At 43.3% G+C, this 12,901-nt stretch overlaps 1 protein-coding gene across 1 annotated transcript in view; it reads right to left on the reverse strand.

Moving 5' to 3' along the window:
- ABCD2 (ATP binding cassette subfamily D member 2) overlaps nucleotides 1-12,901 on the reverse strand; it is a 165,660-nt gene that overhangs the window by 133,688 nt on the left and 19,071 nt on the right. The window contains exon 2 of the mRNA XM_085654102.1: nucleotides 5,598-5,778. Within this exon, the coding sequence (XP_085510228.1) occupies nucleotides 5,598-5,778 (181 nt within the window). The remainder of the gene's footprint in view (nucleotides 1-5,597; nucleotides 5,779-12,901) is intronic.

Here is a 12,901-nt window from a genome sequence, read left to right on the forward strand (position 1 = left end):
CCGGTCATGCTGACGCGCAGCGGGTACGCGCGGCGGGTTCGCCGGAGCATCGCCGGAGTCACGCAGAGTCCAGCCCGTCTGCGCCTGTCCGCGCACGGACGGGCCCGGAGGCTCGGACGTCTGGCTACAGGATTACCTACTCCTCAGAGGAGTTGCGCAGTCTGGATAAAGGTGAGAGGTGTCCGGACTGCGTAACCCTAATGACTATTAAGAATCATGCTATATCTCGCCCTCATAAGGTTACCCCCTCAGGCCGGCACTCTATATTGAGGATTGCTAGCTTAAACACTAGATCACTTCACTGTCATCATGTAGAAGTATATAACTTACTCCAGGACAATGACATTAATGTCCTGACCCTCTCAGAGACCTGGTTGGACGATAACTCGATGCCTGACATCATTGCCGCTCTCCCAGGGGGCTATGATGCCATATGGCAGAATCGACCGGGAGGTGCTCGGGGGGGAGGGGTAGCAATCCTCTTTAAAAAGAGCCTATCAGTTGAGAGACTGCTATCTGAATCAGTGGACTTAGCTGACTTGCTTGGGGTAAAGATAACAACGAACAATGTCTGCTGGGTGGTTGTGTCAGTCTACCGCCCACCAAAATCTACCCCACTCTTTTATGAGCTCTTTGGACCTATTATGTCGGACCTACGTTCCCGATACACGAAAATCTTGGTGACAGGAGATTTTAATCTGCACTGGGATAACCCCCATTGGGACTTAGCCACTCGTCAATTGGATACTATAATGACTGCCCTGAGTTTTATACAACTTGTGGATGCTCCCACACATATTAAAGGCCATGTTCTTGACCTTGTGTGGACGACAGACACAAATGTCACTCTTAAAGATGTTACACAATGTATATGGTCAGATCACCATCTAGTGTCTTGCATGATACCCATCGATGACCATATACATAACACATCGCTGGAAACCAGGAGAACCCGTAAATGGGCTGAGGTTGATTTAATAGCTCTGACTAAGGTGCTATCGCCAATGAATCAGTCCTCCGACCTGGAATGTAGCCTGGACCGAGAATACATGGATCTAACACAGAGCCTGGCTCAGGCTATTGACCAGATAGCGCCAGTAAAATCACAGTTGATAAGGGGACCTGGTAAGGGGGCCCCCTGGTTTACGCCAACATTAAGGGAGCATAAAAGAAAGCTCAGAGCCTTGGAAAGAGGCTGGAGGAAAACCAAGCAAGACACAGCTAGGAATCTCTATAAAGCCTCCCTCAATCTATATAAAAAGCTCATTGTCCTAGCTAAAGCGGAATATTATGAGTCCCGCCTGAGTAAGGCAGTCAATATCCAGAAAGAGACGTTTAAAATCCTGTCAGAGTTAAGTGAAAAACCTGAAAATTCCAAGTCCCTTATAAATTGTAACTCCTTTCAGGTGTACTTTTTAGAAAAAGTGAAGGCCATTATCACGGAAATAAAGAGTGGCATGGCAAATGGAACTGCCATAACTTCGGCCCAGTATAATCCAGTTGATTGTACTATTACAGCATTTCCAGAGCTGGATGAGCTGAGTTTGGAGAAACTGATGGGAAAAATCAAATCTGGCTCTCCAGCAGATCCGTGCCCACCCAGCGTTTTTCGTGCAGCTCGTCCCTTATTGGAGAAATGTATAATTTCCCTCCTCAATAGATCTCTGGAAACAGGGTATCTACCGGTGGAATTCAAGGAGGCACGGGTAAGACCCCTACTGAAGAAACCCGGTGCAGATCCTGCAGTGTTAAAGAACTACAGGCCTATTTCCCAATTGCCTTTCCTCTCGAAAATACTGGAACAACATTTATTAAAATCCCTGTCCCTGTATCTGGAGTCTCACCATCTACTCCATGAGCGGCAGGCAGGATTCCGAGCTCATCACAGCACCGAGTTGGTGATGCTCTCGGTGCTGGATGAATTAAGAGGCATGGCTGACTGCAAGAAACCGAGCGCCCTGATCCTGTTAGATCTATCAGCGGCGTTCGATACGGTCAGTCATGCCTTACTCTTGGAGAGATTGAATGACTTTGGGATCAAAGGCCTGGCCTTTAAGTGGCTGCAATCCTTCCTCTCGCGAAGAACACAAAGGATACAACTGGGGGATCAAACATCTGAGGTGGGGACCTTGGAATGTGGGGTGCCACAGGGTTCAGCCCTGTCCCCACTGCTATTTAATCTCTACTTACAACCTTTGATTGCATCACTGGCCAGCAGGGGCTGTAGAGTCTTTAACTATGCGGACGATACACAGCTGCTGCTGAGTGTTGACAATTCAAGGACCGCGCAACTCAATGCTCAGAACATCTTGAGGTACACTGTACAATGGATGACTGGAAATCTATTGAAGATTAATCCAGATAAGACCGAGGTATTGGTGATCTCATCCAATGCCTCACCTTGGAGTGACCTCTATTGGCCAGCGGAGTTGGGCCCTGCTCCAAAACCAAGTATGAATGTAAAAAGTTTGGGGATCAAACTGGATTGTGATCTATCAATGTCCAGTCAAATTTCCTCTGTGGTGGGTAGGTGTACAAATATCATCCGACAGTTGCGGAAGCCAACCCCTGTCCTCTCCCAATCAATGATGCGCTCAATCGTAGCAGCAACCGTCATCTCAAGGATAGACTACGGAAACGCTCTCTATCTTGGCCTACCTAAAACTCTCACTAACAGATTGCAGGTCGTGATGAATGATGCTGCACGACTAATTTTTAGACTCCCAAGGAGAACTAAGGCCTCTCCTTTGCTCCACAGTCTGCACTGGCTCCCCATCAAAGAGCGAGTGGAATTTAAGAACTTATGCACGGCTCATAAGGCAATTTACGGTCAGGCACCAGCTTACATCACAGATCGTTTGGCGGTGTACAGCCCAGTGAGAACACTTAGATCCTCAGATTCTCAGTTATTGGCCTGCCCCCGCTACAAACTTGTAACTAAGGGAGGAAGAGCCTTCTCTGTATTAGTCCCTCAACTATGGAACACACTGCCTGAGGTGCTGCGCAGGGAGGGGAACCTCCTGCGGTTTAGAAGGATACTAAAAACACTGCTGTTTAAAAGAACCCTGGGTGTAAATTGGACCAGGAAGTGCCTTTCATTCTGTGTTTGCCTAGTTTATTGTTGTTACCACCGATTTCCGAGCGCCTAGAGACCTGTAGGTGATTGGGCGCGATACAAATCTAATATAACAATAACAAGTGCTGCATTCCCTGAGGGGTTGGTGAGTGAGTGCCAAGGAGCCCACGAGCATTACCGCATTCCGGGTTAAAGGTGGGCAGAAAACCCAGAAACCTACCAGGAGGGAATCAGGATATCGAGCGACAGCTTGGAGGATGGTACAGTGAAGGTGCCATTGTACTATGGTGACCTACTAGTAATTACTCTAGTGCACTGTTTATGGTGTTTATGCCATACTGCACTGTGTTCTGCCTAATGCCTGATGCATTTATAGGGTAAGCAAGTTGTTCGCTTTTACTCTAGGGCACTACTGCCGATTATGTTCTGCATATGCTAAGTGTACCCTTACCAGTATTTACTGGCTGTCTTCACTAACTGCGAGTTGTGATGTTATGACAGTGGCCCGATTGGCCCTGTAGTGTATATAATCCCTTTAAAGTCATACCAAGTGCCAGGTGGCACAGTGTATATATATATATATATATATATATATATATATATATATATATATATATATATATATATATATATATATATGATTAGGTTCTAATGTGTTTTATGAGAAATAGAAAGGCTATTTTTACATAACCTTTTGTGGTGTGCTTAGTGTGTCGCTGCTGTGTGAGTGTGTTGCACAAACGCTTTACACATTGCCTCCGGGATAAGCCTGTCTGCTCCTCCAAGCTACAAAGGGGTGAGCAGGGGTTATCTTCGGTGTGTAACTCCCTTGCCCTGACTAGAGTGGTGGTTTCTGCCTGGCTTAGGCGCATGCCCTAGCCAACCAGAAATCCCATTCCTGACACGCGATTCAGGACATTTTGGGAAATGTCTTGTGAAATATGACCATACAAAAAACCCTCTTGCTTCAAAAGCCTGCTAACACTAGCTAATGGAGGTGTACACAGTCTGTGTGATGTATAAACTGCTGTACTCATGTATAAGTTTTCCTTTAGATAAAGAACCCATTGCTGCTCAAAACACTGCAGATTTCCTGAACGGGTTCGCAGTGGGAATATCATAACTGTATCACATAATCAGGTGCTGCTGGCATGGGAGCCATGATGCGAGACTTACTGGACCCAGGTGGTCTGCACTGTTCCACACCTGGTCGAATGGATGGTTAGGTGCAAGAGGGGGACTCGGGCGGGACAGCGAGTGAAGGGTAAGGCACACTCCAGTTTGACAGAATAGATTAGGGTGATCCCACAGTGGGGTGCCCAGTCTGCCTACCTTCAAAAAAGTACAGAAATCTTGGATCCTTCTTTATATGAAAGCTTAGGGGGTGGGGGATAACAGGATGTTTTAGAGTTCTACTGTTTATAAGTGGTTCATTCGCTTTAATTGATACTATGTAAAATGATATGGTGGAGTGAAATGATATCCTTTTATGTAAAGATTGCATAATGAATACTTAAATATAGACATTTAAAAAAAACTGTGTCACATAATCGGCCTAGAGCATCAGTTCCTGTGAAACATAAATATCCCACCGAAAAGACACTGCTGAGCAAGTACACCTCACTGTAACATTTCTGTTTAGACACGAGGGCCCGATTCAAAATTATTCGAACTTGAAAATAGGAAATTTACTAAGTAGACTTGTGCCTTTGATTTGCATGCACTTTTCCTGGAGCCCTCCTGTAAAACCATACTGACATTCTTATCTATGTCTGCGTAAGGAAATGGAGCACGTCCATATTTCCGAATGCAGACATTAAATACAAAAGTACATGTGCGCTTAAAACTCTGTTTTATTGCGTCTAGTTGATGTGGAGAAATCCATTCCCCTGCATCCCCCCCTCCCCCCCTGTCCTGGAGGTGTCCCCTCCCCAGTCCCAGCTAAGATATGTAGTTACTCCTACCCTTGCAGGAGTACATTTCAAGTTGAGAATGTGCCTGCCAAACACAAATATTTACAAACTAGCATGTTGATGTGTTTTCCACCTACTTTGTCAATCTTACCCCTGGGTTTTGCACCTACTTTGTCAAAATTACCCCTGTGTTTTGCACCTACTTTGTCAATCTTTACCCTGTGTTTTGCCCCTTTTTTGTTAATCTTCCCCACCCCCTCTCATGAGCAAAATTTCTCACAGAGAAAGTTCAATCGTTTTGCAGAACTGAAAATGTGTGTAAATCCATTATTAACAAGTGCAACTGTACGTTCTGTGAATCAATAACAGCATGTAATCTATCTATCCTTAATGTAGCAGTGCCACACCACTGGCTTTGCCCCTGAACTCTGTTGCCCAGTTGCACTCAAACTATGGAGTTTGTGCATTTCAGCTTCACCTTGGTGGCCAGAAATCTTCATGAATTGGGCCCAAGGATCCAGACACTGAATAAGAACCGTAAACAACAATGGCGGCTCTATTTAACTTTACAAATAAAAGACACACTTGAAAGGAAGAGATGCTCTTACCCCCATCAGCGAAGCCTGTCGCCGTGATGATGGGCACCGCCACCATGATCAGGCCACTGCCGCTCCACACATACTTCATCAGGAACTGCTCCACCATCACATACCACAAGCGCTTGGACAGAATCAGGTTCATCTGGTCTGCCAAGGCACTGTAACTTTTCTGCAGTCTTGACATTTCCACCTATGGCAAAATGCAACCGTAAATAGGTATTTTTTTTGCATAAAGCATTATTTCAAAAGTATTACTCGTTTTGGGTCACACAGTGTCGTGCACAGAGTTCAAGAAAATGGCTGGAAGTTTAGCAACCTTTATTTAAAGCCTGTGGGACATTGCAATTATCACTAACGAATAAAATACCAGTTAAAAAGTTGACATGGCTGCAATTTTCTCATATTTTTATAGTATATTTTCTTCAGTCTGCAAGAAAATTGAAATAATACAAAAACAGCACATATAATTAGGGCTCCTGGTTTTATGGTATTATCATTTTTTTTTATTTGGTTCTCTACTTATTCATGTTCTTTTTTTCGATCTTACTGGTATATAACCATATTTATCGGTTGTTCATGGAAAAATTAAGTAGCAACTAGTATGTTTGAATTTTTAACTGAGGAATGTATTCTCATGCTCCTGTGTATGCTAGGTTTTGGCGAGCTAAGTAAGCACATCTGACAAAACGACACATTCACCGGTGAACAGAAATATTTTCGTAGCAGCACATGTGCCAATCGGCAGCAATTTAAGCTTTACTAGAAAAGATATGCCCTTTTTAAAAACTCCTTATGTTCTCAGTGTGCACAGAAATTGCATAGTTGACAGCATAACGAGACATTCAAATAAAGATTGGGGACCTAACGTAGAATGCCATCTATCAGTGCAACCCTAGATCTATCAAAAAATGGACACCTGTGGGAGTGCCTGGTATTGCGGCCCTTTTGGGATGAGGTGGGTCACACACTATCTGCCATCTTAAACCGTCCCCTGGAATTGACGCCCCGTGTTGCGTTACTAGGGCTTATGGAGGAGGTGGGAGGGCCAATGTTAGACTGTGACTTCCTGGGGACGGCATGATTGGTTGGGAAGTGGCCCCAGTCTGGAAGCAAAAACAAACGCCAGCTGTTAGAGGTTGGCGTGCAGGAGTGGACTGGTGTGCGCACCAGGAGAAGCCGATCTTTGAGGCCCGTGGTTGCCCGCAGAAGCATGATCGGAAATGGGGGAAATGGTGGGACTATTATGGCTTATCCATATGACGAAAAACTGTTACACAATTTTGATGTTGGAGCTGGTTACTATACCATACGTGTATATAGATCAAATACCGTACTGTTTAATGCTGTGGTTTGTCGCAAAACTTTCAATAAAGTTGGTTATACATTTTTTTTAAATGGACACCTGTCAGGCACAAATAGTTTTACTGATGCATAACTGGGCACCACTGCTGCTTGCAATTACACAGTATCGAACCCCACACAAGGCAGGAAGAGTAGGAAGTTCAAGGCGTGTTTGCTTTGAGAATCTGTGAACACCCCTGAGAGTTTGTGAACGTCCCCAAACTGCTCTCGAACCTCTTACAACACTGCAAACAGTTGGAGGAACTCTTTTTCCAGGAAGCGAAGGGGAAGAATGGAAACATCTGTAAAGTTTGTGGGTTGTATAGTTGAAGGGGTTTCTTGAGCGTTATCTGGAGTGTTTTGTCTGTGTCGATTCGTAGGTTGACATTAAAGGGTTAGCAATGATTTCAGCGATAATCTTGCCAGCAGCGCCTAGCATGAATATTGGTTGAAGGGTGAAATAGTTTGCAAAATCTAGGTCATTGGTAAAGTGCTGATACTGTATTGTTTGAGTAAAGGAAAATAATGTGCAATGATGTGACCACTGACTGCATCATCATATTGTAGGAGCACGCATGCGTTGTGAAAATGCAATTTGCTCCATGGGCTGTCAAAAAACACAAAAACTCAAATTAAAGAAAAAAATAGGCCTGAGGGTGGATGTGAGGAGTGGGTCAGGGTAGTAATTGGTAGGAAGAATGGGAAAAGAAGTACACAAAAAAAGGGAGCAACAAGGAGGGGGGAGATGCATACGAGGGAGAGAACAACACAGGGGCAAAGAGAGAAGCACACAGTCAAGAACAACATGGAGCGCATTGGAGACAGAAGAACACAGGCAAGAGAGAGCAAGGCAGGGGAGAGCAGCACATGGTCAAGAGAGAGCAACACAGAGAGCGGTGAAGAGAAGTACACGGGGAGACAGCTGGAAAACACATGCACTCTCATGGAGTGCTTTGCAACAGATGACAACAGGTCTGTTGCAATCAGACAGAATATGTTGTCTGGTAGGCTGGACCTAAAAATAGGATAACAGAGGCTTTCTCTGTATGGGTGTAATAACTTTAAAGGACTGTGGAGGTGCTGCTCAACATATTTGTATTTTATTTAAGGACCAGTACAGACACTTTGTTGCAAGGATGCAATATGTTGAATGTTGCACTTTAGCAAACCATGTTAACATTTGATAGGGTAAAATAGATACTTCTTTGAAAGGCTGCACTGCTTTGAACATTTTAGTTCTTACTTCTCCTTGAATGAGTGACACTTGAACCGGGCTAGTCAAAAGTAACTATAACAGATGAGATGAAACAACACTTGCATTTCTTCTGTTTGTCACTAGTTCTAAGAATATGAAATGGTACCGCATGTGGCACTTTTAATTTGATACAATTGTCATGTCTGTATTACTGCAGAAATCTTATTGAGACAGTAGATGTGATGCGCTGTTTAGTGATTATGGGGCACATGCATCAAGCATCTTTGTCTTCGCAAACGGACCGCTTTGCAGAATCGGCCCGTTTGCGAACGCAAAAAGTTATTTTCAGATGCAGCAAACACTATTTTGCAACTGGTAACCTGGAACCGAAATGCAAAATGGGTTTGAGATTCGCTATTAGGAAAGGGTGTGTTTAGGGCTTCCCTTCCTAATACCAAATCATCTCAATATGTAGGAATGTTTTGTGACCGAAATGCGGTCGCAAAACATTCGCATTATACCACCTACTTTAAGTAGGTGGTAACCCATTCGAAAATAGGAAGAGGTCCCCAAGGGACCCCTACCCCTTTGTGAATGTTTGTTACAACATTTTGTAAGAGCAGGTAGTGGTCCCACGGACCACTGCCTACTCTTAAAAAATGAAAAGAAAACTTTTCATTTTTGTTTTGGAAACGCATCCCTTTTTCCTTTAAGGAAAACGGGCTGCATTTAAAAAAGATTGCTTTATTTAAAAGCAATCACAGACATGGGAGTCTGCTGACTCCAGAAGGCCACCATCCCCGTGATCGTAGCGATTCCTAGGGGGTCGCAAATTGCAATCTACCTAATTAATAATAATGAGGTAGAGCAATTTGCGACCCCCTAGGAATCGCTATATGAAACTCTGAGCTTCATACATTGTAAATTGCGCTTACCTAATTGCCATTCTCAGAAATTTGCAATTAGGTATTCACTATATACAATTTTGATACATGTAGCCCAGAATGCATATTGTTGTAGAAATGGCATTCCTTTATTTTACAGCAATACACTGAATGGTTTACCACTGACATGTCTTTATACAGTTACAAGATGTTTAATGGGTACAGTATGGACACTGCTGCTTATGTCTCTGATACGGTCAACTGGGTAGTACAAACAGTTTTAGCAGGTATTTTAAATGGGGTGATGTGTTTTTTTTTAATTCTTTGAGCAGTTCAATATTTTAATGGGGCGGAGGTAAACACTTCCACCCTGCAATGTTATTCATGCGACAGAGTGGCCAGTTATCTAGGTTAAAATGCATCTGAGAAAGCCCTGTGGACTAAAGCATCCACTGTAGAACTCCATCTCAAGGTCACAGGTTCGAATCCAAGTGTGTCCACTTAGCCTATTATTGTTTGAGTGACAATGACCACCGCTGGGTAAAGAATAACACTTTTTATCAACTCCTAGACAGAAGACAAAGAGCAGAGGTGCCACGCAACTTCATACACAGAGACACTTGCATAACCACGGGCAGGCCTTTGTCCAAGATCCTGCACAATCCCCTTTATGTAGCTACAGCAATGGTACACAGTGATTGCTTAACATAGTGAGACCCTAAAAGACACCGGCTGCCATCATGTGATGTATGATACTATGTGACGATTGCCCAGCGTTACCAGTCAATATTTGATCCACATGAATAAGGGATATAGCATAATTTGTTCCCATACAGGCGTCAGCCCTAGGTGAAAACAACAGCGGCATTACAAGTGGTGTAGCCACATATTGGATTTGCTTTAACTTATTGCACACATGTTGGAAAAGGTCCTATCTATCACAAAATACTATAACACATACACAAGTGGTTAAACTAACAAGGCTGCACCACTGAAGAAAGTCTTGTAATATACTTGCTAAGCCCTATTCAGGATGTTTCCTAAAAAGGACGGTAGACCTCACCCACAGATGTGGCATGCTTCATCATCTTTCCCCCTGCATTAGTTCCCGAAAGGTAGACACGGTGGTCGCTCCACATAGCACTTAATAGAGCTTGCAAGTTTATATGCCTCCCTAACAGTGAGTTTCTTCAGACCTGTGCAGATTAATGCAATGCAAACCCTTACGCGTATATACTAGTATTTCATGCAATAAAAAGCGCAGCAAGGGAACTTGTTGAGCTGTGTTGCTTAAAAGGAAGAGAGCAGAAATGTTCAATATTTACAAAGATTCTGAGCATTTCTGCTCTCTCCTTATGCTGGCCCACTGTGTGCTGCCATGCGCAAATGCAGGCTCTCTTGTGCCATACATAGTGCAAGGGTGCCTGTGTAAGGAGCCAAATTGTTTTTGTGGGGAAAATGATATCTTTCTGTACAAAAACAATACAAGGAGGAAATAACAAGGAGAAAAAAAAGTTCTCTTCATTATGCCATCCTTTGGCCCACGTAGCGATTTGACGCAATTGCAAGTAAATCTGGGCCCTTTAGTCTAGAGTCGACGTGATTCTGCCAGCTAGTTCAAGGCCCTATAGGTAGAGTGCATTCATCACAACTGGTCCCACCCTACTTCTTACCCTAACCCACCCCAATTAGCCATGGTACCTCGACTTGTGTGTTGATAAAGAAGAGAAGAATGTAAGGAAACAACTGAACCCAGATAGTGTAGCATCTGGCTCCATGAACTGTTATAAAAAAGAGAACACAATCATTTATTCAAGTCCTCAATCATTCAACTAGGAGTTACATTGCACACTGTCTAGTTGTACCCAATCCTGCACACCTTCTTCCTGTGGTATAGGTAACTTAGTTTAAAGAGGCTTAAAATTCAAGACAGTTTTGGGAAAGTCCCTCATGATGATCACTGCAAACAACACACACAATGCACCACCATTCACTCAAGCCCCCAAACCATGAGATCTGGAGGTAAAAACTTGAGCATACTGTTCTTTCTCACCAGTAGAAAACACTTGAATTGCCATCTTACGTCAACTGGTGTCGTAGTGTGCTACTATTTTAAGATAGAGAAGAGTTATGGCTCTCAGACAACGTTTTGAATAGAGCAATACTCCTAGGATAAAACCCCATCAGTATATTTCTGTGAAATATGCAAGCTTTACAGTTCAAGTGTGCGCTGCCCTGTGAACCAGTGTGCGGCCATGTAACACCCTTTTGTTCACAGTCACCTTAAAAAGATGAACATGTGGCTGTGTCAGGCATTCATGGAGGAGCACAGTGTCTGCCTCATCATGCAGTGTGTTCGAAACATCATGCCACGTCAAGAAGTTACGTAGGACTCAGATGTTGTAGCAAAGCTGCCATCTTAGTAGTATTGAGGAAAGTGCAAGTGTATCATTTTGGACCGTGATGCAAGGTCATGCTAAGATACTGCATGTTAGGGGTGATGGAGATAAAGCACAGATTGCCACCATCGTAGGAGCGGTTAGGGACCTAGCACAGGGTAAAGCTGAGTTGTGATGCAGAGATGTTACTAAAGCGTTACTGCATGCTCATGGATACCGACAAGGTCTGGAACGGTGTCTTAACACCGCAGTGTTGAGCATATTATTTTTCTACTATTTTTACTTGTAAATATTATTTGGAATTCTAATGTCAATATTTTAAACCTTCAAGACGACACAAAGTAATGCAGGTGAAGGCTTCATACTGAAGTGGGGCTCTGATCTGGTTTCCCAGTTTGGGGAGTGGTGGAGTTCCTAACTACCTGCAGCATGTGACCCATGTCTGCTGTGTTTAAATTGACTAGTAGAGGGGACATCACATATCATTGCTTCAGTCCTCAGTAGGTATAAGTGGGTTCATACACGATCCATTAACCAATTTAACACTAACCCAAATGTTGAAATGAAGTAAGTAATTGGGTGCTGGGTTGATAAAATCCACCATGTCAAGAGGTTTCTCCACAGTTAGACATGGTTGACTTTGAAGTTAAACACGGCTGAATAACTAGGAAACAGACATTTGGGCTGGTTTCTTGTGAGATACCCACTTAATAAGCCAATGTGTTTAAGACAAGTTGCCAAGCATCTCACAACCTTTCCTAAAGCCCACCTGGTGAAACTGTAAGAGTTTGGCCTCTTCCAATCATCGTTACAATTCACCCACTAAAGCTTTTTAGCGTATACCTACGCTTTACTGTCTAGTAGTGCTATCTGCCTATAGGCTTATGGATCCTCTCCCTTTTTACAAATGGAGTGTAAAACTGAACATCCCGAAGCGTCTAGAATTACTTTAAGTTCCAAACAGTATATATATATTATTATTGATAAAGAATGCGTCCAAAAGGTTGTATTCATTCATTTGAAGGTGTTTATAGGTTCCATTTTCGGTAGTGATAGATATTCTGCATAAGATATTTCTGTAGGATGCGAGCTAAAATCGATATTCAGGTAGCATACCGATTTCAGATTTGACTAAGCAAATTAATGTCTTGAGAAACACTGCCTTTCTCCCGGCCCATAATATTATCATGATTTGTTGCAAAATAAAAATAAACTTAAACATAAAGAAAGTTAAAAAAAAAAGCATGGAGACCCTGAATTCATTATGGCATGACGTAGTAAAGCCCAATTACATGGTCATACCTACAATGATAGAGGTGCATTAAACACAAAAGGGTGCTGGGAGATTGCTTGCAATAAGTCTAACCAATTGCTCGGGTGGCATTCCAAGCCATCCCCTATGATCTCGGTCTAGAATGGCACAGTAGGCGAAAATCAATGGTCGGGAATGTGGGCAAGAGCCATCACAAATGGCTGAGATTAATGTAACCATTT

This window comes from Triturus cristatus, chromosome 4_1, assembly GCF_964204655.1.
Source record: "Triturus cristatus chromosome 4_1, aTriCri1.1, whole genome shotgun sequence".
Lineage (NCBI taxonomy): Eukaryota > Metazoa > Chordata > Amphibia > Caudata > Salamandridae > Triturus > Triturus cristatus.